Source organism: Penicillium samsonianum (genome assembly GCF_028829775.1).
Source record: "Penicillium samsonianum strain IBT 33392 chromosome Unknown utg000004l_segment0_segment0, whole genome shotgun sequence".
In the NCBI taxonomy this organism is placed as follows: Eukaryota; Fungi; Ascomycota; class Eurotiomycetes; order Eurotiales; family Aspergillaceae; genus Penicillium; species Penicillium samsonianum.
Genome location: NW_026643262.1, coordinates 2,528,739 through 2,556,674, shown reverse-complemented (window position 1 = coordinate 2,556,674; position 27,936 = coordinate 2,528,739). Strand labels below are relative to the sequence as shown.

Genomic DNA, 27,936 nt, shown 5'->3' with positions numbered 1-27,936 from the left:
ATACGCATCAGTCACAATCGATGCTTTTTCTCCCTTTTGCTCATCACAAGTTTGTATTACTCTTGGTCATGTTGACGGCGGATTCCCGTCTGCTATTGAAACGATTGTGCTTTGAAATAATTAATATCACGGGACTACAAGTGCAAGGCAGACTAGTGTATGGTCCATCATCCAGGAAGGAAACAAGTCCTAGCAGCTGCTAAAATGGCATATTGCGACAGTCTACGGCAAACACAATTACTAAATACAACAACCTGAAGGCCATGTCAAAAAGCAACTGCTTGAACCTCTCATATCCATACCTGGATACGCTTGCGATGAGAACTAACTGACTTATGCTCAGGGTATTTTCTGCTGTATCATAGACCTTCCTCATTGAGGTTTTCAAGAACATCTATGGACCCATAGAAGAAACAGAAATAGAGCAAACATGGAGCCCATCTTATGTATTTATATAAAGAAAGCATGATACCGATGATGACGGTGAAATTTCGGTACCCTGTGGATTCCTCTACTCTACTTCCGTCCGAGATCTAACCTAAACCGGATTCACTCAAATTGAAAAACTCATCGATTAACACTTTAACTGGTGAGCTACATGACTCGCACGACAATCCATAAGACAAAGTTACTACATCCGTACGGCAACATACCCAGTATCAAAGATAAGTAAGCTTTTACAAAACAGCCAATCATATATCTAGTTATTTCAAGGTTGGCAACCCTTCCAAAGTTTGATGTAACCTTCCCAATAAACGACTCTTTTAGGAAACTGCAATTTTGACAATTGTTACGTAATGCTAGTTAACTAACTAGTTACCATTATTATGGCAGCCTTAAAAGTTCAGCCTCCATTGATCTCGTCGAGGTTTCCGGCCCCATCGTGTCACATTCGGATCACCGCGTTAATTATCCACGCGATGGTTTTAACTTCCTAAGTGGTCACCTCAACTTCTATGTTCTATGTTTACAAGTGGTGATAGAGACGGGTTGAGGAAGCCAATAGAACAAAGTTGGCTCCATGAAGTCCCTTAATGTACGTACATACATATCACCACTTGTACCCCACTATTTCCCGCTCTAGGAACTTCTTGGGAGAGGGGCGGCCAAGGGGCTATATTAAGCTCAGGCCGCCCTGGTGTTTCAAGCCGAGACGAACACATTTTGTAGGGTCTCTTGTCAATGGCCGGGTATATATTTAACCATGGGTATCGCACTTAGACTAGATAATTTTAGGAATATAATCTAGGCAGCAACTTCACGCCCGCTGTATTACAATCATAGTGCTGTAAAATGTCACTCGAGGACTGATCTGCAGGGACATGAGACGGCGAAAGATGGTTCTGAGAATAGTTGCGAATAAGTCAGAGAACGACTAAGGGCACACTCTGTCGCTAAACTACTTTAGGTATATCCACCGCTGGCCGCAGTTTTCAACCAGCATGTGTAAATTACTCCAGGGCCCTGGGGCTACCCCGGGGCCTCCAGGGCTGTAGTATCCGCTTAGTAAGTGACACAGCGCTACCGAGGTCCAGGGCTCCAGCGCTCACATGACTTCCTCTATGCTTAGCCCAGGTTAAGCATTGATCACATAATGCGTTTAATTTTATAAAGTAATTCGTATAAAGATCGTGATAGGTGACACCATTAATCTCTATAATTAAATTTAACAGAATATGAAATTAATACTGCGAGAAAGCCCTACGAACTTTGACAGTTACATGGATTTTTATAGAGTAATTGAGGCTACATATATTGACAGAGTAAGTGACATATTTAGATCACACCATTGTACAAAAGGACCGGTTCCATTTGGCGCTTTTGGTGTCATCGCTAATCGATAATTATTATGAATACATCTTGAAGGGAAAGGAAACCTTTAATAACCCAATTGATACGAAGCAAGTAAATTGAATGTATGTAATGCCATTGGGCCATGTATAGCGACCCGGACTACAAACCGCTCCATTCCTACACAATATACCTGAAATACCCATGATCCTTATCCATCTCCTGCCCACCTAAAGTACATCCTCGTTCGTAATAAATAATCGCATAAATAAAACTGTAGTATTTTAGTCCAAATTTCCCAGTTCGGTTTCGACGGTTTGAAGACTATTCGCAAGCACCACCGCTACATCACCTCCCTCGGATACAGACACAACACAACCCATCAAGTAGAACTCTAGAAAACGGATGCCAGAACTAATAGCGATATGATATGGATAGAGAGTAAGTTATGTTAGAATTTCAGTTATCTTCCTGCTCTGAAAACCTAGGATAAGACGCTAGCAACGATGTATACAATAGTCTTCCCGACACTTCGAAGCTTCATTGCTTGCCTTCGCCTGTTTACCCAGACTCATTGACAGCACCATCCCGGTTCTGTCCGTTCAAAGGCAGTCAGCTATTCCTGTTCAATTATACTCCATGTCACAAACATACCTTCAAATTGGAGCAATTTTCACAATTAGTGCAGTTTACCATGTTGGAACAACCCCGGCAATTAGTGCAGTTTTCCATGTTGGAGCAATCCTGGCAATTGGTGCAACTTGTCATGTTCGAACATTGCTTGCATTTTTCACAGTTGTTGCAGTTGCTACAGAATGAACAGTCGACACAGTCATTGCAATTGGAGCACTAGAGTTATTTGTAAGCACATTTCAGCAGCCCACCAATACAGTTTAGCAGTATGGTGGTAGAATGATCTAAATAGTGTAGAGGCGTACATCATTGCATCCTGCGAAGTAATCTTTAGCGCTGCTAACCTGTTTGCAGAATTTGGGCTCACCTTTGCAATTACGACAGTTGCTGTTATTCTGGTTTCCGTCATCGTCTCTGCAGAAAGAAAATTAGCTGGTGATTAGGCTTATTGGGATATGAACATAAGTGAACATTAGTAAATGGGGAGAAGGGTCTGAACTTACTTATTGTTAAGTGGAGGTTGGGAATCGTGCGTCATCTTGTTGATCTCGAAAATATCTAGTCCCTCAAGAATGCCAGTCTTCTCTCATTCTATATGCATTTCTAAATGAAACGGATATTCTAATCGTCAATATGACGTAATCTGTATAAAAGTGCAAGTCAGTCTCAGAATTTGCTGTGGTGGCCTTAGGCCGCAATTTATGCCTCAGGCATAAACCCCTCGTTGCTAGATAGATAGTCGGGCTGTTTGCTCCCTGTAGGAATCAACTCTCTCCCTTCTTTCGTTTGGCCCCTACATAGTAGATGCCCAAGAGAATTGATGACAATGTCTTATTTAAATGGATGTAGTCTCTCTGACAACAGGGCAAGCTCCATATTATATTACTCCTTGGTTGCTGGGGCCACAAAATGAAAAGACCTTTTGAAAATCAAGTATCGCTTCATTGATATGGGGTGCTTGCTTGATTGTGATCCAGGTCAGTACCTTATTATATGAGTGTCACCCGGTCATTGAGAGAACCTCTTATAAAATTAACATTAATAAATACGCTCTATATACATCGAATCAATGAAAGACATCATGTCAAAGCTTGACGAGTTGACGAGATGCACACGTTATTTATGAAGAAACACCGCAAGAAGTAGAGAACAAGCCATATGTCGGTGCAATCCATGTATTTAGTTGGCGCGGAACGTCTTAAGCCTTGTTCTGGGCGTTCTTACTCATTGCACGGACCCTGTGGCCATACTTATACAGCACAAAGGGTACGGGCGCCATGATGGTTGCGACGATTCCGACAATCGTCAACGACCAGTGGGGGCCGATGTTCTCATACATCTTGACTGATGCCGGGCTTAGAGCACCGGAGACGACGTATCGCGAAAAGGTCATAAATCCCAGAGCTGAGGCTGCATACTTCAGGTACACAAAAATGGTGTACATATAGGTTGTAGTAAAGATGCAGACAAGAGCGTAGCCAAAGATACCGGAGGCCACAATTGGTGACCAGATACTGACAGAGGACTAGAAAATAGAACGATATTAGCAGAAGTAGGGAGAGTAAAATAAAACAAACACTTACGTAGCAGGTCCAAGCCATCCAGAAGAGTGAGATAGGCATTAGAATAGAAGCTCCCGCCATAGCCCACCAGAGAGACACCTCTGGCTGTAGGGCTTTGCCATCAGCATCGGCCTTCCTAGCAGCTTTCTTAGTGAGGCTATAAAGCACAGGAACCAAAGCCAGAGCGACGAGAACACCGGGGATCATAGCAACAAAGATGGTAAAAGTCAAACTTGTGGAAATCCCGTACACGTTCGCAAATATAAAGGGATAACCGTTAAGGAAAGTGAAGAGCACAAAGTATAGCAAGACGAGATAAAAGCTGAAAATCAGGATAAGGGGTTCAGTCCAGATCATGACAAAAGGTCGGTACACATTGGTTAGCAGTCGATTGCTAAATGAACCCGTGGAAGTGGAAGCATGTTCAGCGCGATAACGGCCATCGCCCGTTAGATCACGCAAGTGCTTAGCACGCCATTCTAGTAAGATAGGGCTGAATGTTTCCGGCTGGCCAAGGATCACGATTATCAATATAACGCCAGCGAGAATCATAGAGATCCAGTCAGCCCAAACAAACCCAATCTCTGGCGTGTAGGCCCCAATTACGGGACCTAAGATTGGGCCCATATAGGCGGCGAGAGTGAGCAAGGGTAGGCCGAAGGGGATCTGTAAGGGTTGCCAGATATCACCAACAGTTCCACCTGCGACCGTCATAGGCGCAGCTGCAAACAGAGCGCAAATGAAGCGGAAGGCGAGGGCGGCACCATAGTTTGGCGCTAGTGCTTTGGCCAAGGTGAAGACAATGACAAGGACCAGAGTAACCAAATAAACGATGTTACGGCCGAAGGTCTCTGAGAAAGGGCCAGAAAATAGCGAGCCCACGCCAATGCCGATGAGGAAGATACCTGTGCTCATTCAGCATCAGTCAGTACATATTGGACATGGTCTTCGCAGCCAAAGCAGAATAGGAGAAAATTGTAAATACAAAAGAAAAGATGAATTAACATACCAGTCGTCATTGATCCAGCCATACTGTTTACGCCAAAGTGGGCGTCAAAGGCTTCTTGTGTCGCACCCTCGACGGATGAGGGAACCGTCATCGCAATGGCAACCAGAGCGCACATCAACATCACCATCCATTTCTTCAGCAGTGACCAATTGAGGGGATTGCTCGGATCATTGTCTCTCCAGCCGACCACCAAGACAATGTCGCCGTTGGCTCCGTTTGGGTGCGAAACTGTGACACCAGGCACAAGAAGCATATCAGTTGATAGAACTGGAGCTTTTGCCCCTTCTGCTTCGGGGCCCGTATAAGCATTCGTGTGTGCCTCGAGCAGGGATGGCGAGGTGCTAGAATGCAAGCTGAAAGGTTTGGCTTGGATGTGTGCCAAGTCCTCTTCCACCTCTCGGCGGAGACGACGATACTGTAAAATTGACTGCATATCGAATTTCACTCAATGAAGGTCGCTGGAATTAACTCGAGTACTAACGCAAGTGGAGAGAAGGGCAGATAATTAGCGAGAGAAAAGGGTTTAGTCCACGAGGGCGCGAGAACTCTTTATAGTCGATGCCCCCCATTTCAACACTGTATTTTCTAATCCATATCAAGAATCAATGTATAGATTTATCACGCCAACAGTTGGTCAGCGTGACCGGGAACATTTTGAATCGGGCGAATTCTGACCTCGGACACTTAGGGCTCAGCAGGCGGGCGGATAACAAGCCGGCTCGGTGGCTCCCGCAACGGGTGCGAATCAGTGACACCTCATTGGTCGAAGAGTCGGAGTCGGGGGTTCAAAAGGGCAATTCCGGAGTACTAAAAGGGAAAAACAAACAAGCCAATAGCTCAAGCTTCTAATGCAAAAGAGAATCGAAAGTATCGCTAGTACATCGTATACGAATGCGACCTGGGCAAACAATGGAGTTGTATCAACAAAGTGATAAGACTAGCCACACACTAGAGTTTTTTTTTAAAAAGAAATCATTCTTTGCGGTAGATATTATATTCAGATGAGGTACCTGGTATAACAAGACAAAAAAGAGAATTTATACTCAATCTGACCTTTAAAGATGTCTAGAATGTTAATTGGAGCGACTATGTGGGCGACTATATGTTGTCGACAAACCTTGGAAGTTAAGATCAGAGAGAAGTAAACACCCATACAAGTATAACAATCTCGGCAATAAGAAGAAATGGCCACTTAGAGTCCCACAGACATCATATCTATCCCTGTTGGTGCATCCCTTTTGATGCCCTTTTCATATTCTAGCTAGAAATTCAACAATAACAGAAACAAAGCAAGAATAGTCTAAATTGTCAGCCTATATAAATTTTCCACTACAAGAATCAAGGCACTTCAAAACCGCAATGAGATAATGGTCTCAAAAAGTACCATAGTGAGAAATGAGCGAGAGCGAGCGCCACCTTAATGTCGCGGAAACAGGGGTGCAGGTGAATGGTGAGTTCGCTATAGACAAGGTGGAAATGTATATAATCACCTTGAAGTGCGATACCAAAGCTATACTACCAAAGACCCTTAGTAGCATTAGTAGAAAACCTTTGTCTTCGACCTTGTTCACCTCCAATGTTCTCATGTTGGAAAATGCCAAGTATATTGCGTCTTGCGATTGGCCTAGATTATGTGCATTCATTCATTTCTATTGTTGAGTCAGTCTAAAATAGGGTTGTTAGAATTCTAACAGCTATCCTCTTTATTCCTTATTTGGGCTTCTGGGTATGACAATGCCTCTATATCCATTTTGAAAGAAATAATGGATCTATATTAGTTTTCGGTGATAAAGAGCTTTTGTCAAGTATTCTATTGTCACATTTCTTTGTTCTAAAACAAGATAAAGAAAGCCACGGATGAATATTGGCATTGATTCGAGTTTCAAAGAGGTCTTCGAGTATTTAACTGTCGACGAAGCCCATCCCAACGCTCGATAATCATTCACAACAACCATTCAAACAATCAACAGTAAAACTCAAACAACCCAACAATCCAACCATCTCAGTCAACACAAATCATTTGTCGCTAACATTATCCAACATGCCTCGAACCAACTTGACATTGCACTCTAATTTGAAGGCATCCGCAACGAATACTAAGAGAATCTGGATACCTCTTCGTCTTGACAACCTTGACTATCCACAGAATGCGCTTGATCGTCAGTCTGTCCTCGATCTTATCCGAAGTGTCTACGACCCTTTGCTAATCGCTTGGCTTGCTGACCCAGGTCATACCTGGGCAAACCAGTTTTCGAGACGGTCTTCCGGTAACCCGTTCCAAGCACAGATTCTCGCTAGGATGGAAGAGCTGCCATCAAGCGTTCAATCGATCGAGTCTGAGACAGTCCTTGGTGGAATTCTATACGATATTCTTAGGTTTTACCGATTCACCGATCCCGCCTGGAGGGTACCTTTGCCTGGCGCTGCTGCCCCCCTCCTCCCCCTCCCCCTCCTCCTCCTGCCCCTTCTCCCGCCCCTGCCACTGCTGCCGCTGCCGCTGCCGCTGCGCCTGCTGCTGGGTGGACTGGGGATGTACTTTATGCTGCTGTTGCCTTAGGAGTGGTTACTGCTACTGCTAACCTAGAAGTGCTTACAGATGCGGCAACCCAAGTACTTGGGCCTGCTCCTGCTGCTAATCCACTTACTCCCCTTGAAATACTGGCAGAAGTTGCGAGCTCAGCCGAGCCTAGTCCTGTGGTTTCTCCTACTGCTTCCCTGGATATACTTGCAGCAGCTGCAGCCGTACGTCCATATGCTCCTGTGCCACCTCGTGCTGTTGCCCCCGCCCCGACCGACTCACCTGCTGCTGGGACCAAGCGAGGCAGAGACGATGAGCCTGAGGATGAGTCTGAGCTCCCTGCTAAGAAGAAGCAAGCGGTGAGTCCGAAATAATCGACATCGTATTATCATTTTCATTGGTGTCCACATATGTATCTTATCCATTTTTGTTAAATATGACTATAAGCGCATTGAATTTTATATAAATATTTCGTCAACATCCATATCAAAGTAATCGAGTCTTATGATTTCGATCTCTTTTATCCATCGCCAATAGACGTATCACATATAAAGCCAGGTGGAATTTCTATAGTTTCCTAGCTCTGACAACTCTTCAATATATTTTCACAATATACCATGCACTATGACGTGGCCCATCTTGTAGGGCTCTACTGACAAAATCTCAAATTACTAACGGTAACAACAGCATCAGAATATTGAAACAAATATTGAAACAGATCCTTATAGTTCTCATAATGTACATTGAATCACCTGACCACGGAAAAAAGGAGCCAAGTCCCAAAGTGGTTAGTGGCGATTCAGCTCTTGGCACTCACCCGTGAGTTTTGCGTGTCGCGACCAACCTCCCCAAGTGCCCCCCAGCAACCCGTCCAATCATCACTTTAGGCCTCCTCTTCCATCTCCCGCGGCCTTGATTTACGCCATTGTTGGCTTTTTCCTGCTCCATCCCATACTACTACTGCGCTTTACACGGCAGACAGATTGATACACGGGAAAGGAGTTGACATTCTGCCGACCGCGACAGCTGCTTCCTTTGATCCATCATGGATGACACTCCCATCAACCCAGCTGCGGCCCACGAGAATGTCCAGTCTGTTACTGGCCTAGATGGCGCAGCTGATGTAGCTCGCGAAGCCTCAGGTATGTCTACCCTCAAATGGCTTTGATGTTGCACCGAATGCTAAATTCGTGGACAGGAGCGCAATCGCGTCAGGATTCGCCCGTGAAGAAGATTGAGAACACTCCTGGATCCGATAACCCGATGGATGCTCCCGCATCTCCCAAACCTCGGAACGGCGGAGTTGAACAGGAAGACGAAGAGATGGGTGGCACTGAGACCGACGGCAAGCCCGACACCGAGGGCTTGGAGGATGCTGTGGGCGAGTCGCATCCGCAAGTGGAGGGTGCGGATGGGCTTGAAGACGCTGCGGGTGAAGAGCAACCCGCGCCATCCAAGTCGTCTCTGGAAGCCGCCGCGCGCGAACAACTCGTCACCCAAACACACGCCATCATCCTCCCCAGCTATGCGACATGGTTTGATATGAACACCATTAACCCAATCGAGAAGAAAGCTCTCGCCGAGTTCTTCAATGGCCGCAACCGCAGCAAGACGCCTGCTACATACAAAGATTATCGAGACTTCATGATCAATACCTATCGATTGAACCCCATCGAGTACTTGACCGTTACTGCTTGCCGTCGTAACCTTGCGGGTGACGTCTGTGCTATTATGCGTGTTCACTCATTCCTTGAACAGTGGGGCTTGATCAACTACCAGGTGAGTGGCCTTGTTTTTTTCCCATTCAAGCATCTTAGCTAACTCCCCTGCAGGTTGACCCTCAGACACGGCCGTCCAATATTGGACCGCCATTCACCGGTCACTTCCGAGTTGTCGCAGATACTCCACGGGGACTGCAGCCATTCCAGCCTGGACCAAATCACAGCGTCACTTCCGGCAAGCTTCATCCAGCCACACAGCGTGCCGCCTCTTCCATCCCCGCATCTAAAGACGACCTCAACCTCGAACTACGCCGCACCATTTACGACGAAAGAGGCAAAGATATCACCTCCGCCGAAGATAAAGAGAAACATACCAACGGCGAAGGAACAAACGGCTTGGACATTGCTCAGGAATCCAAGAAGAAGGCACACTGCTTCTCTTGCGGTATTGATTGCACCAAACTTCGATTCCACTACGCCAAATCGGCTTCAACATCAGCCAACGCCACTACGCCAGACACCAAGTATGATCTCTGTCCTAACTGCTTCCTTCAAGGACGAATGCCTTCTAGCCACAATGCCTCGGACTTTGTTAAGCTCGAGGACAAGAGCTACTCTCACTTGACTGACAAAGACACTCCGTGGTCGGACTCGGAAGTGATTTTGTTGCTGGAAGGCTTGGAGAACTTCGATGAAAACTGGGAACAAATTGCGAGCCACGTTGGCACACGTTCTCGGGAAGAGTGTGTCATGAAGTTCTTACAGCTGGAGATCGAGGACAAATACGTTGAAGATGTCCCCGAGCCTCAGTCTGGCAGCGGACGTGACCCTATCAGCCAGTCCGAAAACCCCGTTCTTTCTGTTGTGGCATTTTTGGCCCAGATGGCGGAGCCCGCAGTGGCTGCTGCCGCCGCCGGTCGGTCTGTCGACGAGATCCGCAAGGAGCTCCGGAGCCAGCTGGAGAAAGGACAAGACAAAGGCAAAGATGCAGTCAAGTCCGAAGATTCCATGGATGTGGACCCTGCACGTGAAGCCGAGCAGCAAGTTTCCACAAAGCCTAAGGAGACCCTTGGCACCATCGCTCTGGCCGCATCTGCCGCTCGTGCCGGAGCTCTTGCCTCGCACGAGGAGCGCGAAATGACCCGCCTAGTCTCTGCTGCAGTCAACGTCACCCTGCAGAAGTTTGAGATCAAGCTGCAGCAATTCAACGAGATGGAGGAGATCATCGAGGCTGAGCGTCGGGAGTTGGAGCAGGCGCGCCAGCAACTCTTCTTAGACCGGATGACGTTCAAGAAGCGCGTTAAGGAGGCCCAGGATGCGCTCCAGACTGTCAGCCTGCAGGGCCCCAACGAGCACACGAACCAGATGCTGGCTGATGCTGCTACTACAGGCATTGGAAACCACTACAGCTTCCAGCCTGTTGGCGGAGATTTGCGGGCTGGAACCCAGCCTCTGAGCGCTCAAGGTGGTGCCGACTACAAGACCCTTGACCTGTAGGCTTCCTCGATACATGTACGATAATCCCCCATGGATCTTCTGAGAGAGGAACCCAAAGGGACTGCTTTTCGTCTCGCTGAGTTATGAATATTCTGAACTTTCTGGCTTGGAAAAGGCGCACTTTTTGTTTTTCTGTTATCTGCTGGAGTTCTTTTCTGTTGATTCACCCTCTCTCCAGAAAGTGGATTGTTCTTAGGGGGTTTGAACTAGGGGTTGGGAATCTTTTTTCATCAATGTGTTTACTCTTTAATCATATGTCCTTGATGGGAATCTTATATTCTTGTTCAATGTAGAATGTAGTGTCTCTCATTCAGGCTCCTGCGAGTCGCCCGGTTGACCAAACTTTGTCTTGTAGAATTGCATCCAGGAATCTTTAGCGGCTGATGGGTTTTCGTTTTCTCCTTGCTGAGATCCAAGCTCATCGTCCTCGCTATCAACTATTGCGTCCTCGCCTGAAACAACCGGAGCGGAGAGAGCACCTTCTGGTTCGTTGTATCGGGGTCTTTTCAGCGGAGGCATTTCCATGTTTTCCTTCAGCTCAGCGAAATCGTACCCGTACTCCTCCCACTCGCTGCGGTAGACGGTCCGATCCCGCCAATTAGAGAGATCTTCTCTGATTCTGCGCTCTGGCAGTTGCCCGATCTCGGCCTCGACTTCTTCTGGCTTCATAGGTTCATCAAGGACGGACGGCACGGGTTGGTCCATTAACTTCAAGAAGTTGGCCTCTTCGCGATGGCTGATGTTCTGGTCTGCGATGTCTGCTCGCTCTTCTTCTGGGTCCAATTCCAGTTCGTCTTGCAATACAACTGGCGCTGACGTTTCGGGGGCTCTCGCCTGGTCAAACGATCGTGATCAATGCCTTCTAGTTCTGAATCTGACTCTGATTCAAGTTCGAACTCTGATTCGGGTTCGGGCTCCGGTTCTGGCGTTGGCTCGGGTTCTGCTTCTTGCTTGTTGACTTCCATTTCGATGTCATCATCCGGCCCGATATCATCGTCCATTTCAATGTCATCGTCAATGATTTCGTCGTCGTCTTCCCGGTCCTCTTCACTCTCCTCTCCATCGTTTTCATCATTGTACATGGTTCCATCTTTACGGTACCGGGTCCACTCGTGTTTGTCGATGATCTCATCGGCTTCTTCGTAGGTGAAGACCGTAGGCACCCAGCCTTTCCGGTTGTTAATATCTTCCAGGACAGTTTCATTGCGACGAGCAATGTCCACAAAGTTGGGCCTGCAGTGCTTCATGTTGAGCACTTCAATGGCAGCCCGCACATCTCGCGTTCGAACATATCCTTTTCTATCATTCCCACTGCGATTCGAGCTGCGCAATCTTGACATCGCGAAGAAGAGGGATGATTGGACCAAGCGGCGCGTGACACTAACAGTGAGAGAGTAGAAGTCCACTACAGTATCTGCAGTCATAGACGGGGTATGTCCGTACGCTGTGATCAGGTCTTTTCTCTTGGCAAGATTCCACCAGTTGTTCTCAACTTGTGTGCCGCCGAAGTTCATGAACAAAGCATAAGAAAGCCGAACCCAATATTGAAGGCTCAGCAAATCAGCTGCGAGGCGGAGGTCACCTCGAGCACTATCATCCTTTTCTTCTATCAGATCATCTGCCTGATCTCTAGTGATAATCCAGTTATCTCCGTGTTGCTTTGTTCCAGCTTGAGCTTGAAGGAGGGACTCTTTCAATGACAGAACATCCGCATATTCCTCGAGTAGTCCACTGCATTCCTGGGTGACCTCTGTGGCCGCTGGGACATCGCTCAAGACAGGCATGCGCTCCAGGTGCACCTCGGAACTATACTGGGCCCGCAAGGCCTCATGCAGAATTCGGATGTATTCCATAACCTCGAGTTCCGACTTGGTACCGATCGCAGCAGCAATCTCTTTGATGCCGCCCTTGCCCTTGCGGTTTAGTCCATTGAAGAACACTTCTTTCTCCGCGGGCGTCCAGACCATCGAGCCATGTTGGCTGACGTGGTATTTGTTCTCAGTTTCCCTCAGCGAGGCATAATCAATAACCTCCTTGTTTTGCACGATAAGGTGGGAGTAGGCTCGGAGAAATGTGAGTGATCCACGCATTTGTGGGACGCGTCCCATAAGCGCATCGCCGATTTGACGTCCGACCCCTTCGAATGTTGGGTCGCGACGGTAATCATATTCGTTCACAGCTTCATTTGGGGTTGAAGAGCGTTCACTAGACGAGCGGGGTTGCTCGACGTCGGACTCAGGCTCGGGTTGTTCGAAGTCGGACTCAGACTCGGCGTCGTCGTCGGGTTCATAGACGGAGGCGGAGTCGCTCATGGTTCAAGCTCGCAGATTTGCAGCGCATACGGGACGATCGGTAGCAAAACATCACAGCTGCACCCTTAATGAAATCTGCGACGTCAATTTCATCAAGAGCTATAGAAACAGAAAAAAGCTGAGCTAAGGAGATCCACTATGAGATGCAAGCTTATCGATAAGCATGTTTGCACTGTTTGTTCTTACTTTTGAGCTTCGCCGGAGAGTGAGTGAGCATTTGTAACCTCTGAATGGAGTTCGTACGCTGTGTCTCGCGATTGAGACTCCCAAGGAGATACTTCGCGAAGCGTCCTCTGTTCCCAAAACCTTTGCGCCATGTGCGCTTCAATTCGACACAGTCCACAGTTGCTCCAAGCATTGTGCTACGCGACTACCAAGAGGAAAGCATTCAGTCCGTCCTGAAATATTTGGGTGAAGGCCATCGACGCCTAGGAATTTCACTTGCAACAGGGGCTGGCAAGACAGTAAGGCTGGATCTACTCTTTATCCAAAATGATACTGATCTTTGCAGGTCATATTCACACAGCTTATCAGCCGGATCCCTCCTCGCGATGCGAATGCCACCAAGACCATGATCATCGTCCATCGGCGCGAACTCGTCGAACAAGCCGCGAAACACTGCAGTCTCGCTTATCCAGACAAGACCGTCGAAATAGAAATGGGCAAGAATGTTGCGACGGGAGCAGGGGACATCATCATCGCGTCAGTTCAGACACTTGCACGAGGACGCATGTACAAGTTCGACCCGAGTGCATTCAAGCTTATTTTGGTGGATGAGGCTCATCATATTGTTGCCAAGTCATACCGCGAAGCTCTAGGGCATTTTGGGTTGAACGAGCCATCTGCTAATGGACCGGTCTTGGTGGGTGTTTCCGCTACTTTTTCACGGTTCGATGGTCTCAAACTGGGCGCTGCCATTGATCATATTGTCTATCACAAGGATTACATTGACATGATTGGTGAAAACTGGTTGGCCAATGCGGTCTTCACGACTGTCAAGTCCGGGGCCAATTTGTCCAAAGTCAAGAAAGATAGTTTCGGAGACTTTGCCCTAGGATCACTTTCGAAGGCGGTTAATACTACATCTACGAACAGCATCACGGTTCGGGCATGGATGGCGAGTGCTGAGAATCGGAAGTCGACTCTTGTATTTTGTGTCGACGTCGAGCATGCGCGGCAGCTTACCGCCGCTTTTCGCGACCATGGCGTCGATGCTAGGTATATCACAGCTAGCACAGCTAAAGGCGTCCGCGCGGAACAGCTACGGGCTTTCAAGGACCAAGAATTCCCAGTGTTGCTAAACTGTGGTCTTTTCACAGAAGGCACGGATATCCCAAATATCGACTGCGTGCTCCTAGCTCGACCAACCAGATCTCGAAACCTGCTCATCCAAATGATCGGACGTGGTCTTCGCTTATTCCCCGGGAAAAAGGACTGCCATGTTATCGATATGGTGGCCTCGCTAGCAACTGGAGTCCTATCAACACCGACGTTGTTCGGCTTGGACCCAGACGAAGTTTTGGATAACTCCAGCGTGGAAGATATGAAGAAGAATGATGATCAGGGCAGTCAAGCGGAACCCATTCCCGAGGCCGATGAACCATACGATGGCTCAGACAACGACCTGAAACTCCAATTTACAACTTATGACAGTATATACGATCTCTTAGGAGACATGCAGTCCGAGCGACACATCCGGTCGTTCAGCCCACACAACTGGGTCCGGGTCGGCGATGACAGATATATGCTCACCGATATATCTGGCTGGATAACGATTGAGAAAGGAGATGATATCTTCACAGCTCATCATGTCATGAAATTCAAAAACCCCACAACCGAGGCACCGCAATTCACACGTCCTCGGAAGATCGCCACTGGCTCGGATTTGGAGACCATTGTCCGGGCAGCGGATACCTTTGCTAGTACCAAGTTTGATGAACATTACATCGCATCTTGGAAACCGTGGCGACGGGCCCAAGCCACACCGGGACAAATCAAAATGCTGAACGGAGCGCGCATTCGAGATGGCAATGTGAAGCCCGAGGACTTGACTCGTGGACAGGCGGCTGATATGATTACAAAGCTGAAACATGGAGGCAAGAAGCGCTTCAAGGACTTGGAAGTTCAGAAGCGGAAAAAGCTACGACAAGCGGATAACATGGCGGAACTGCAAAGAAGGGTTAATGTAAAGGTCGGGCCAGTCGAGAATTGATGGAATAATATGTGGTTTCATGGTTTACAAGAAACAGATACGTTTAACAAGCGAAACTGTTCACAGTCTCCAAAAAGCGCAAGCTTTACATAGATTCTTATATTGGAATGCTAGCATACGGGATAAGCCCGAAGGGCATAATAACATCGTATTCCCAAATAATAATACAGGTCTTCAGCACGTTGAAACGGTCAATGCGATCGAGGTATGGGGTGGTCAGCCATCAGATTGGACAAGGTTAAACACCAGAATATCTCGTATTAATGAAAATAAAATATAAGCTGAGTACATATGTAGGCACCAAGTTCCGAGACTGTCTCTCGTCCCAGGTTTCCCCGTCCCTCGTCGGCCGGTAGCCCACCCGCACAATCACGCTTTTCCCTGGGTTTCATCTGATTTGGGTTTCATTTGATCCATAGAGGCCTTGTTCCAAGTCATCGAGCTTCTTCTCTTCATACGCTCTAAGAAGCGTGGTAAAAACCACCTCCGCGATGATGCAAAGGAGTCTGTAGTGCCTTCCATGTTTTCCGTTCGTAATCTGTCCCCGGAAGGCGTAGAATATGCTACGAATGTGAGAGTGTGGGGATTGTCCCCCGTAATCGGGACTGTCTCAAACGACAAGATGGGTGGTATAGCTTCCGATCTTTGATAAATCCCCATCATTCAGAGAGACACGCATTTATATGGATATACATATATAACGAAAGACTAGCCCTCGTATCTCCTTGAAAGGCTGCGTCTGGTGAACGAAGGCCACCGCTCCTGCCACCTCCTCGCCGCTGGAGATCAGGTATGGTCGTGTCCCAGGAAACAAGACGGCAATCGTCCGTCAACACCATCAGGTTCGTAATCGAAGGCAGAGCTTTGATTCGTGCGTTCTCAAGGCAATGACAAAAGGAAAGGATGGAGGCAGTTTCGATATATAACACTTTCGGACGGGGACACTGTCCCAGGGGGGCCTCCTAAAGTGCTGCACCACTTGCCATACATGGCAGTCAATGGATATAGTATTCAATCCCGCAATCTTCTAGGTGATACCTTTATGGGTGGCCTAATTCGCAACTCCTGGCTTTTTGGGCGCTGAAGAGCTTCGAGGTCAGCGTGAACTTTAGCCAATGATTCGGGGGAAGTAAATGTAACCAAATATCATGATAAATGGTAGCTGCTTATAAACAACTTTAGGGGCTTTACGTACCTGCGTGGTGTTGAATATTTTGCCATTTGCTGTCATACTGGCTGTCGGACATGGGGAATTTCCAGACAATTTCCGGAGGCTGCTATATAGATTTTAGCTAGGGTTGACCATGATGAGGATTAGTTCGCCCTCACATCATGGTAGCTCATAGCCTTGGCCCTCAAATGCTAGACGGTGTGTAAGATCTTATAGATAGTGTGAGATGCACAGCTATTTTATAGATTCCATAGTAAAGGCAAAGAAATGATGGACTTTTAGACGAGTTGTTCGTGATCCGGGGTATAATTTGATAATGAAGGTCTTGCAAGAAGCAGGGACATACTAAGTTTATATAACTAGTTAGTTAGACCTATTTGCAAGCCTAACAAACAAGGCCACAATATATGAACAAACAGTGACTGCCAGACAATTTCACTGCTCCCTAGTCTTCCAAATTCTACAAAGAGCTGGCATGCAGGCCCACAGAACGACAAACAAACACCCTTCACATTCTGGTTCAAGTTGGTGCTGAGAGCTCTATGGTATGAATACTATTACAGTATGAAATCCAGTCCCTCTATATGCAAAAATTATCTAAATCATATTTACCTTTTGCTCGGCATACATCTCGGCCTAAGCTATCGGGGCCATACAGGTTCGGCTCAGGACTAGAGGGACGGACGGCATGCCGAGACTTATCAAGCCGGCGCACACTGAGAGAAACACCATAGATATGATTCTGATTCTGATTCTGATACTGACGGTCTTTTGAGTATTGTTCTTGATGGAGTCAGGCATTGTTTGAGCATAAAAGACAAAGCAAAAAAAAAAAAAAAACCAGATAGCTCGTATAAAAAGCACAATATAATCATATAGCTCTGGAGGATACCCAAAGAAGATCATAAACCACGGAAGTATAATAAGTGTAAATAGAACTTATGGTTGAGTTCAAACAGAAGGTTTGATATAGATCATGCAAATAGGAGTGGACGAGGGTATGAAGTCAACCGGCCTAGCACAAAGGCGAACCTGCACGATGCTTCCTAGAGATCGGGGTATTGACGTGACTATTTTGGGAAAAGATGCCTCATTCCGCAGTTAGTTAAACCAATATAAGCAAACAGCTTTCATCCACCGAACTACAAGATTACAGATCTACAAGTCTTAGAAATGATAATAACGAATGTTTGAACATAGAATTGTATTTTGTCCTAGCAAAGCATATGAAATTCATCAACCGATCATAATATGCATCAATTAACACCCCAACTGGGTGTTCAAAGGTCATCCTCATCGGAGAACACCTCCTCACCACGCTTGCGGCGAGCAGCACGGTCCTTCTTCTTCTTGCGAAGCTCAGAGCCTGTAAGAAAACCGTTAGCAATTGAACATTGTGATGTATAAGTGAGAAAGAACTGCATGACTTACCAGTAAGCTTGACCTTCTTCTGGACAACGATCTTGTTGCCCATGGCATCGAACTTGTCCTCATCATCGTCACCCTTGGCGTCGAGACGGGGGCCAGAACCCTGACCCTGGACCCAGTTGTGTCCGGAGGGGGTCATGACACCGTCGTTAACGGCCCAGACTTCCTCAGTCAGGTGCTCAGTGAACTCACGGGAGTGAGTAATGATAACAACACCACCCTCGAAGGACTTGATGGCCTTGGAGAGGGCACCGAGAGAGTCACGGTCGAGGTAGTTAGTGGGCTCGTCGAGGACGATAAGGTGGGGACGCTGCCATGAGCAAGCGGCGAGAACGACCTTAACACGCTGGCCACCGGAGAGACCGCGCATGCGAGAGTGAGAAACAAGCTCGGCATCGAGACCGAAGTTGGCGCAGTGCTGCTCGATCTCCTTGCGGACAAGGGGACGGAACTGACCGGAGGCGAGGGCCTCCTTCTGATCGACATCGGCGACCTGCTTGGGGTGAGAGACAATAATCTCGGAACGGGGCAACCAGGTGTTGTCAGCGGACATGAGAGGAGTCCACTTCTCAGACTTCATGCCGACGTTGTCACCCAGAGACCAAGAGATCTCGTACTCGTAGGTGTTCTTGAACTTGCGACGAGAGTGGATGCCAATGACACGGCGGAGGGAGCCCTCGACCTTGTAGATCTTGTCCATGGCCTTCTCATCCTCCTCCGTAACAATCTTGTTGGCGCGGTCCATAGTCTCACGGTCCTCACCGGTCTGGAAACGCCACTGGATGTACTCGGAAGGAGTGGAGTTCAGGTGGTTATCGATGTGAGCGAAAGCGTGCTGCTTAATGTAGGCAATACGGATGTTCTCGTGCTGGTACACGTCACCGGCGGTGGGGATAAGTTCACCAGTCAGGACGTTAACGAGAGTAGACTTGCCAGCACCGTTGGCACCGATGACGGCAATACGGGAGCCAAGGGAGACCTGGAAGGTAATTCCGTGAATCTGGGGCTTGGGGGTACCGGGGTACTGGAAGGACATGTTGCTAACACGGCAGATGGCCTTGGACTTGGTCTTGACACCCTCAAGGAAACCGGGCTCGGGGAATCGGAACTCCATCTCGGAGGCACCGAGCTCGTAGTAGGACTTAGCAGCGGGGTGCTGCTTGACGAACTCGGAGAGGGTACCGCGGTAACGGCGGAGCTTGAAGCGCTCGTAGTGAACGACGTGCTGGATGACGTTGTCGAGGAACTTGGAGTCGTGAGACACCATGATAGAGGTACAGGGGGAGCCCTTGAGGTAGTTCTCGAGCCATGCGACGTTCTTGACGTCCAAGTGGTTGGTAGGCTCGTCAAGCAGGAGAATATCGGGGTTCTCGAAGACAGCACGGCAGAGAGCGAGCTTCATCTTCCAACCACCGGAGAGGGCAGTGATGGGACCCTGGATCTGGAACTCGGAGAAACCGAACTCGTTGAGCAGCTTGCCCTCGAGCTCCTCGCGGGGAGGGTTCTGTCCAACCTCAGCAAGCTTCTTCTGGGTCCAGGCAATGACGGTCTGCTCGGTATCGGCAGAGTCGAGATCGTGCTCGACGTAGACAGTCTTGACCTCATCCTTCTTGGGGAAACCCTCGAGCTGCTCGTTGTTGATAGCACGCATGAGGGTGGTCTTTCCGGAACCGTTGGGGCCGAGAAGACCGTAACGCTGGCCACGCTTGAGGCGCAGGTGAGTCTGGTTCAGCAGAATCTTGGCACCGTAGGCCAGGGAGAAAGTGCAGTTGCAAAGGTCAACACCTTCCTCCTCGTCGGAGGCGACGGCATCGGCGGCAGCGGCATCGGGGCAGGCCTTCTTGCGGAGCTCCTCAGCGACGGCCTTAGCATCAGCCTCGCCAACGAGGGCGGTGATGTAAGGAATGGTGTTCTGGGTCCAGATGACGTGGTCGTTCTCCTTCTCATCAACGAGCTGAGCGGCGATGGCAGCAATGTAGTTGATGGCCTCCTCGGAGGTGGGGATGATGTCCTTGTGCTTGGCCTCGAGGATCTCCTTGAGGATGGCAGCGACGGTGGAGATGTCACCAGCGCGGGAGACCTCGGGGATCTTGCCGTCGACGACGTTACCGACACGGGAGAGGGTGTCAAGAGCCTGGCGGGTCTTCTCACGGGCCTCGGGGTCGGCAAGAGTCTCGTTGTTCTTGTTCAAGCCGGGCAACATCTTAGGCAAGAAGGGAGCGACAAGCTGGGGGTCCTCCACGAGCTTACACATGTTGTCGACAATGACAGCGGTCTTACGCTTGATGGCGGTCTCACGCTCAACGAGACCACGGTCAAGCAGGGGAACCATGATAGCGAGGGTAGGGCCAGTGACATCAGTGACGAAAGTGGTGGCACCGAGCAAGTGAACGGTCTCGGCGACGTTCTCGGGCTTGGCGATACACTTGATAAGCTCGGGAATGAAACGCTCAATATCCTTGTTGACGATCAGACCGCAAACCTTCTCCATGGTGGAGTAGGCAGCCTTCTTGATCTCGGACTTGGTGTCCCACATGGCCTCGGAGATGACGGGGATCAGAGTAGGAACCTGGTAGCCGAGCTGCATCTGGGCAGACTCAACGAGGATGTTGATGCAGTCGAGAGCAGCCATCTTTTCGGGCCACTTCTGGGCGTTGGCGAGAGAATCGATGAGAGGAGTGATAACGGCCTTGACGGCGTTACCGCTAACAGCCTGGACGATAGCGACAGCGGCGGACTGAGCGGCCTGCTTGACGGGGACCATCTTGTCACCGACAGCGGCGAGGACGGGGCCAAGGAGAGCCACGAGGTGGGGCTCAACGCCGGGAGCGATTGTGGAGTGGGAGGCAATAGCACGGATACCCTCGCAGGCACGCTCACGGGCGGTAGCGTCCTTCTTGTTGGCGAGCTGCTTCTTGAAGATCTCGGTGGCCTTCAGAGAAAGCGACTGCTCGGCGGTGGGACCGCTGAAGAGAGTGGCAAGGTTGCTAGCAGCGGCATTGGTCTCATCGGCGCTGGTGGAGATGTTGAGGTTCTTGATGAGGTCCTCGAGGACAGCGATCGACTGGGCGGTCTCCTTGCCCGTGAGGGCAGGAGAAGCGGCGACGTTGGCGGCAGGCATTTTGGAAGAAATTTTGGCGGTTGGAAAAGAGGAAGGGGGGTATTAGAGTAAAGAAAGAAAAATCCTTCCTTTTTTTTCTATGAGGGGTATCGAAGAAATTTTTTGAGCAAAAGACTCAACGGCGTCAAACTTTTTCAGACGCGAGCGCTCAAAGATTGGAGCGAGACTTTTTCTATTCTGTCTATGCAGAGTAGAAAAACAAAAAAGAAAGAAGAGGCCGACCCTCGAAAAAAAAGATGCAGGAGTGGAGGAGAGGAGGGGGAGAAGGGAAGGGGGGCGAGGATATTTATCGTGTGGCATAACCTGGGCGGCAAAACCCTATGAAATGGCAATCAAAAAAATTTTGTTAAAATTTTCAGGCCGATTGTCCCGCACTAGTGTCCAATTAGGCTTAGTAGCTCCGTTCCTGCACCCTTATTGGGTTAAGTCCTGCTTTCGCCCGAATCCCCTTTCTCTGATTGGTTGAGACCGTTGCCTGGCTGTATTAGGCTTAGTAGGTGGCTTTTTATTTTTTTTATTTTTTTTATTTTTAATTATTTTTTAAATTCTTATTCTTATTTTTTGTTTGAATATCCATGGATTCTATATTGAATTGATTAATCTCAATAACCTATTGTACATCTGCATCTATTGTTGTATACCCATTTACTACCACAGTCACTACTACACAAATATACAGATGTGAAGCAAAACTCTCATCTGAACTGCTCTGATTCTCACCTCGAGTCCCATCAGATATCTCATGTGCCCAACCCTCTCTAGATGATGTACCCGGGGGTAGCCCAATTCCATACTATGTATGGTACTAACACTCCTATCCTCGTTGTACAAAGTACATCGTAGAACCAGCCAGGGGCGCGCCGTTCGCCACTCATGACCGAGTGGCGCAGTAGCATTTAAACATCCAATGAAGAAACCCGAGTTTTCTCCCAGGGAACTGCATATTTTTAGAGTTGCCAGGGTGTTGAAGATTCTTCTTGTTATTATTCTAATGTTCCCGTATTTGTCCAGACCCAGACTTGGCACCTCCGTGTCGACTGCGGATGCTTAACCGCTGGATCCCGTCCGAGACTACTCCGTACATATGTAGATGACATGTAGGTCAGAGCTGAGCATAGACTCAGCTAGAAATAAAAACCAGCTTGGTAAGCCTGTACAACTAATATTCAACAGGCTTCCCAACCACCTGCAATAGTTATAATTCCTATAATATATTCTCTTATTCTCTTTGTATGAACGTCCAATTAAACACGAATATCAACCACGGGATATCGAAGATTTCTTTCACCGCTTGATTTCTCTTATCGCTTATCGCGTGTTTTATACAAAAAGCCTTGTAAGCCTAGTCCAAATAAGAAATTTGGCCGTTATACGTTGTAGTACTATTACTAGTTACTAATAATAAAATCAGCTGTAAACCAACTAGAACAAAAGAACTGTTACCCCCTGGTGTTATCGCAAGCCATATCCTTATCCCCCGCGAAAGGAGTCGGGTGGCAAAAAATAAAAAAATAAAAAAAAATCCCAAACTCCAAAGAAATCGAAAACAAATCCTTCGAAACCAAAAGGCTAAAAAAAAAAACAAAATCAGAAAGGGAATCGGCTTTTCGGATTCAGGTTCCTTACTTTCCATCCATAGATAGTTCAACAATGCTCATTGAAAAAAAACTTTCGACGCATACGGCTATATCGAATAGTAGACAGCCACTCCGTAGGAATCCGAGATTTCCGCGCGAGCGAATCATTTCTCCCGATTTTTTTTCTCGAACCAAAACCACAGGCTGCTTCTGGAAGGAACCCGAAATTTTTGCAGATTCGGACTCGTTTCTTTTCCGTCTTGTTTTTTTCTCTAACCGTGGCATTCTCCCGCCACCCGGCACCTGGCACCTACGTCGAGGCGAGGTCATCATATCTACACCGCTTCGACCTCGGTGGTTGTTCTACAATATGCTAGACTAATATCAGGTGTCATCTGCCGGCATCCGGGCATATCATATTGATCTTTGTAGAGTGGATCCGGTATGGCATCTGTTCCCGGTGCCCCAGTTGTTTATTTGATGGGGAACGGAGGCGAATCTTCATCTCACTTAGTCTAACCCCTTTGTGACGAGGTAGCTCGATGCAGACTGTATTAGACATGCATTTGGTCTGGGTATCCACCATTTGAATCCGGGGTAGATGCCGTGTAAGGAGGTTGTACTCCATAGTGCAGTTGTGATCTCGTTGCATTTCGAAGATCTGATCCTTTCATTTCTAATCTATTTTGCATGTGTTTCTTGCTATTTTTACTTTTTTTGCGCTTTTCTTTTCTCTTTTCTTTTTCTCACAGCCCCTTTTTGCACATGCCTGGCTATCCAAGCCCCCTTTTCCGGACATAGCGCTTAGACCCTTCCCTTTCTCTCTGACACATATGTACATAGTCGCAGGGGCTGATCTAGGATGATGGGCCTATCACTTCGAAGAAACAGGGGAAATAAAGGGGTAAGAGGGCACAGCCTATCGGAGGGTCGGTCTCGTGTATATAGTTTGGAGGCTGGCCGGGTTTGTGCGACGTGCATAGGTACTCCATGCAAGAGCCCCCCTTCCCTGTGTACATGTTCTACCCATCTTGCAATATTCTTGAGAGTTGGCATGCATAGACATTTAAAGAGACATGTCGATGGCAAGATCAACGCTATGAAGCTTCATATAAGCAGTAAGTCTACAGAGAAAAAAAAAGTTAAGTGGTAGGGTAATTAGTATGTGAGAATGCACAACTCTATAAACCAGGAACAAAGACACAAACAGAACTGCCCACGCGCCCAGAACCGCCAAGCAGATTCAGTTCATCCTCGCAATCCCGCAAATCTATGTCCAGATAATGATCGAACAATAAATCGAAGCAGAAACAGAAAAAGAAAAGCACACCCGGGGATATATACAAGACTTCATAATAGCAGCCCGCCAGACCAGAGAACGGAGTCTGAAGTCTGGGGGTTTGCGAGCGTCGAGTAGTACCACAAGGTCCCGATGATTCTCACTGGGAGAGACGTGACCTTGTGGGTTAGGTGTCGTGACAAGTGGTAGTAGGGAAGGTTAAGGATTGGGACGAAGACAGGAAAAGATGGGGACATCGACATGCGTAAAATCGCTGGGAAAGACAACCCCGATGTCTGTACAAAAAAGGTGAAAACGCTCGTAACTCCAGACCCATATGCGCGGCGCAACTCCGTGGCAAAAAGACAATCAAACAAGCAGAGCAAGAACAAGAACAAGAACAACAGACGTGATTAGCTTTCATGGCTTCTTCTTAACGTGACTGCTCCCCGTTTCTGATGGGGGCTCATCGCCATCGATGATACGCCACAGACGGCGCGGGGAGAAGTTGTTGCCGAATAGGTAAATCCCGACGAACCAGGCTGCGAGGAGGTTGGCCAGGTGGTGCAGGAGATACGCGTAGGAGACGCCGTAGATCGCTGAATAGATAGCGATGACGAATAAGATCATTGAGGTGACGTGTCTGAACCTGAGACGGAGATTGATATGTTAGTTTAGGAGTTTTTAGGAATTGTGAGATATAACACTCTACATACCTGGTCGTGATGCGCGGTATCATAGCGCCGCTAGTCATGGTCTCGACGAGAATGAGGAAGGGCATAATAGATAAGACGTTGTGGTGGGATGAGAACGGCATAAACCAGTGCACGACGAGATTGTGGGCCCAGACCAGGAGGACCAGCACGTTGATTGGCAGGATCCACAACATCAGAATCAAGATGGAGTGTCCGTAGTTGTCGAAGTTCAGGTGCGAGGTGGATCTAGTTTCCTTGGCGTGCCATTGTGCCCGCACACATGTGGCTAGCTGCACAATGCAGGCGACCATATAGGCAAACTGGTAGGGAATGACAGTCGAAACAAGGATCAAAAGGATGGCGGTGTGGATAATGCGTCGTCGAGGAGTGCGGGTGTGGAAGATCGGCATGTTTCCCCGGTCTTCTCGTCGGATATAGCCTGACTTGCTGTGTAGGACCCCATAGACCCAGGAGAAGATGTTCACAAGGACGAGGGCGAGATAGTTGACAAGGACGCAGGCGCCAACGCTGATGAGACCGAAGACTGGGACTAAGAACCAGAAGAAAGCATCTTGTGAGCCAAGCAGGAGATCATTTTTGGTGAAGTCGACGGGAGTCTCGGTCGAGTTGGACCGCCAATGGAGGGTTTCGTCGGTCTGAGGCAGGGCTTTGGAGGTGGCCAGAGAGGTGGCTAGCAGAGACATAGCTACCAGCAGGAGCGGGAAGGAAGACCGCAGCGCACGGTCAAGACCGTCGGTAAAGGGAATAAAGTAACCAGACTCATCGTAGATCTGGAACTGCTTTCGGAGAACGAGTGCAACGACGAGCAGTGGGAACGCCGCGAAGATGGTCCGATACCGCATCACTAGCTCACCAAGACTGCTGGTGAGATCAACTTGGAGGGAGATGTCCACCGTCGAGTCAGAGGTTGGATCCGTCCACAGGTGAAAAGATACGCCACCGAGAGCGGCCTGCTCGCTAATTGCAGGCGGCATGTACGGCGCCACGCCGTGCAGGTTCACGTTGACCTCATTGACATTGACGAAAAACTTCGACTCATGAGGGTCAGAGACGGATTGCCGGAGCAATGGAGCGAACAGCTCCTCCTTCTGAGGATGGCGAGTGATCTTCAGCCGGTAGTCGAGCAGACTCGAATGCAATGCGGGGATCTTCACCTCCATGAGCATGGGTCGGATTGCAGGTAGCCGCATCTTCAGGCCAGCACTGAGCAGTCCTCCCAATCCCACCTTGGCCCGAATCACTGCATCCGAGCTGTCCGAAAACTCGGCGACAAGGAAGCCTGAAGTCGGTACATTGGCCTTGTCCACGACAGCCACGAACTGATGTTCTGCGAGTGTCTCCAGGTCGTACTGGAGATACGAGAACGGCGTGGTACGATCGTAAGCATGTTTCGATGAGCGGGTCGAGGCTGGCAAATGAATACTGTCCTCAGCCGCACTCTTGCAGGCCAAACGGGTTGAGCCCACAGTGCCACCAGAGAAATCCAAATTCAACGGGAAGTTGGTTGAACGGCCATTGGATAGCGGGAACACGCTGCAGAAGAGGACCTCAATATTGCCATTCTTATCAAGCGATTGGTCCGTGAGCAGGGTGAACTTTTTGCCAGAAACGCCCTGGGGAGGGATTGGTAAAAGACGAACATCCGGACCATGCTGTAGGCCCAGTTCGCGCAAGATCAGTCGTTGACCCTGGGCAAGAATGGTGTTTGCGTTATCCTCAAGTGTCAAAAGGGTATTTGCTTCCTTCTGGGGCAGTGTACGCTCGGCCACTGGCTCCAGACCCGTCAAGTACCACCGCTTAAGCACACGCATCCGTTCTGCCCGTGGCTTCGTTTGAGTAGGGCGTCGGGCGTCGACGATCTCGAACAAGGATTTGATTATAGCCTTGCGGAACTGGTCGCACCAAGTAATCGACAGATGATCCATGCCAATCCAGACATCCGGAATAGAAGAGGTGAATACGGTAAATCCGTGTGTCTCTGGAACGAGAGAAGAAATACTGGCGTAGTCGGAAGGCACCACGGTGTCACGCGCACCACCCGCGATGGAGATGAGAGTGACATGCCACAGCGGGTTGTTGTTGGCCCATGTCTGCGCATAGGCGTCGCGCCAATAGTCGTTGATTTGTTTATAGGTGTGAACGATATCAGAATCGAAGGAGACAGGCGGTTTTGCGTGAGGTGCAGACATGGTGATGATCGTATTGACCGAATTGGCTTGGTAGTTTGCCATGGTCAGAGACGTTCGTGCCACTATTCCGCCCATTGAGTGTCCGATAAGAACGACTGCGCTGGGATCCGGTAACCCTGGATCTCGGCGGGTCCGTCGTGGATCATGGTAAAGTGATAGAATATATGAGATCGCCTCATTCACGTATTCTGCTTGATCCAACAGCGTTTGTCCATGGAACGCCGCCATATCCTCGTTGAAGTCCACCATGAAAAAGTCCAAGCTCCGTGTTCCGGCCGCATGGCGGCTCTCGTCGTGTCTGACCACATCGTAGTAATGTCGCGAGGCCTCGGCGGCCAGAGATCGAACTTGGCGATAGCTTCCAGCATTTCCGGGCAGAAACAGAACTGGCACGCCGTTCAACTAAACACACGAGTCAGCACAAGAATCCAAGCGCATTGCATCGAGTCCGGGCCACCGTACCCCGATGTTATCCTGGGTGTAAGGATCCACGCCTTCCTCCCGATAAACGAAGAGGTTGTATTTGCTTGCAAAGCGAGTATGTTCGGTGTCAAACTCCAACATACGAATAAACGTCGGACTCATCATCGGAACACCGCAACCATCTCCGCCATGTTGCCGACCGGTGAACGAGCTGAGAATAGAGACCAAGAACGCGACAGCAACGCAGGTGGTGAAGGCGGTCAGAATGGAGCAAGACCATGGACTGCGTTGGCGGGATTGCCGCGCACGACGGCCATCGGGAGAGGGAGATTCCATCGGAAGTCGGGGGGAATCCAATGGCATCGGTTTGGTATCGTTGGAAGGTTGGGAGGACGGGGTGCGCCACATACTCGAGTTCCGGGAGCGCGGTGTCGCGCTGCCGTCGCGGCGAAGGTCGAAGCTGGTGCCGCGCCTAGCTATTTGGGATCGCGTTTTCTCGTCGATGGCGGTGCCATCGTCTGTTCGGGGGACCGAGGAATCTTCGTCCTCGACAGGAGAGCCCGACGAGCGTCTGTGCATTGGAGAAGGCGGAGCCGGGACTTCATCCAGCACACACAGACAGGTTCTTGGCGCAGGGGGTTAAACCTCGCAAGAGAACCCTTAACGAGTAAGGAACGAGGAGAAAGGAAGGGGTGGGAATGGGGGAAGACAAGAATGGAAGCCGGGGCGGGTTGGAGGTTTGTCTGGGCCTTGGCGGAGAAAAGAGTCCCTGGCCCT

The 27,936-nt window shown here is 48.9% G+C and overlaps 8 protein-coding genes across 8 annotated transcripts; 3 read left to right on the top strand and 5 right to left on the bottom strand.

The window, feature by feature from the left end:
• Nucleotides 1–2,352: 2,352 nt before the first annotated feature.
• On the bottom strand, nucleotides 2,353–2,962 carry N7471_007894 (uncharacterized protein; the record flags this gene model as incomplete). Its single annotated transcript, XM_057280613.1, has 5 exons — nucleotides 2,353–2,385; nucleotides 2,446–2,640; nucleotides 2,730–2,740; nucleotides 2,792–2,838; nucleotides 2,928–2,962. The coding sequence occupies 5 exons, from the start codon at nucleotides 2,960–2,962 to the stop codon at nucleotides 2,353–2,355; spliced, it is 321 nt and encodes a 106-aa protein (XP_057134873.1).
• Nucleotides 2,963–3,622: 660 nt separating this feature from the next.
• N7471_007893 (uncharacterized protein) lies at nucleotides 3,623–5,428 on the bottom strand (the record flags this gene model as incomplete). The annotated part of the gene is made up of 3 exons (XM_057280612.1): nucleotides 3,623–3,949; nucleotides 4,008–4,891; nucleotides 4,996–5,428. 3 exons carry the CDS (start codon nucleotides 5,426–5,428, stop codon nucleotides 3,623–3,625), a joined length of 1,644 nt encoding a protein of 547 aa, XP_057134872.1.
• A 1,608-nt stretch (nucleotides 5,429–7,036) lies between these two features.
• Nucleotides 7,037–7,887, top strand: N7471_007892 (uncharacterized protein; the record flags this gene model as incomplete). The annotated part of the gene is made up of 2 exons (XM_057280611.1): nucleotides 7,037–7,339; nucleotides 7,372–7,887. The coding sequence occupies 2 exons, from the start codon at nucleotides 7,037–7,039 to the stop codon at nucleotides 7,885–7,887; spliced, it is 819 nt and encodes a 272-aa protein (XP_057134871.1).
• A 671-nt stretch (nucleotides 7,888–8,558) lies between these two features.
• On the top strand, nucleotides 8,559–10,731 carry rscE (uncharacterized protein; the record flags this gene model as incomplete). The annotated part of the gene is made up of 3 exons (XM_057280610.1): nucleotides 8,559–8,655; nucleotides 8,712–9,292; nucleotides 9,346–10,731. 3 exons carry the CDS (start codon nucleotides 8,559–8,561, stop codon nucleotides 10,729–10,731), a joined length of 2,064 nt encoding a protein of 687 aa, XP_057134870.1.
• Nucleotides 10,732–11,037: 306 nt separating this feature from the next.
• On the bottom strand, nucleotides 11,038–13,043 carry N7471_007890 (uncharacterized protein; the record flags this gene model as incomplete). The annotated part of the gene is made up of 2 exons (XM_057280609.1): nucleotides 11,038–11,565; nucleotides 11,691–13,043. The coding sequence occupies 2 exons, from the start codon at nucleotides 13,041–13,043 to the stop codon at nucleotides 11,038–11,040; spliced, it is 1,881 nt and encodes a 626-aa protein (XP_057134869.1).
• A 230-nt stretch (nucleotides 13,044–13,273) lies between these two features.
• Nucleotides 13,274–15,255, top strand: N7471_007889 (DEAD/DEAH box helicase; the record flags this gene model as incomplete). The annotated part of the gene is made up of 2 exons (XM_057280608.1): nucleotides 13,274–13,507; nucleotides 13,555–15,255. 2 exons carry the CDS (start codon nucleotides 13,274–13,276, stop codon nucleotides 15,253–15,255), a joined length of 1,935 nt encoding a protein of 644 aa, XP_057134868.1.
• Nucleotides 15,256–17,706: 2,451 nt separating this feature from the next.
• Nucleotides 17,707–20,975, bottom strand: N7471_007888 (putative translation elongation factor eEF-3; the record flags this gene model as incomplete). Its single annotated transcript, XM_057280607.1, has 2 exons — nucleotides 17,707–17,792; nucleotides 17,858–20,975. The coding sequence occupies 2 exons, from the start codon at nucleotides 20,973–20,975 to the stop codon at nucleotides 17,707–17,709; spliced, it is 3,204 nt and encodes a 1,067-aa protein (XP_057134867.1).
• Nucleotides 20,976–24,251: 3,276 nt separating this feature from the next.
• Nucleotides 24,252–27,738, bottom strand: N7471_007887 (GPI inositol-deacylase; the record flags this gene model as incomplete). The annotated part of the gene is made up of 3 exons (XM_057280606.1): nucleotides 24,252–24,480; nucleotides 24,548–27,138; nucleotides 27,199–27,738. The coding sequence occupies 3 exons, from the start codon at nucleotides 27,736–27,738 to the stop codon at nucleotides 24,252–24,254; spliced, it is 3,360 nt and encodes a 1,119-aa protein (XP_057134866.1).
• Between the last annotated feature and the right edge of the window lie 198 nt (nucleotides 27,739–27,936).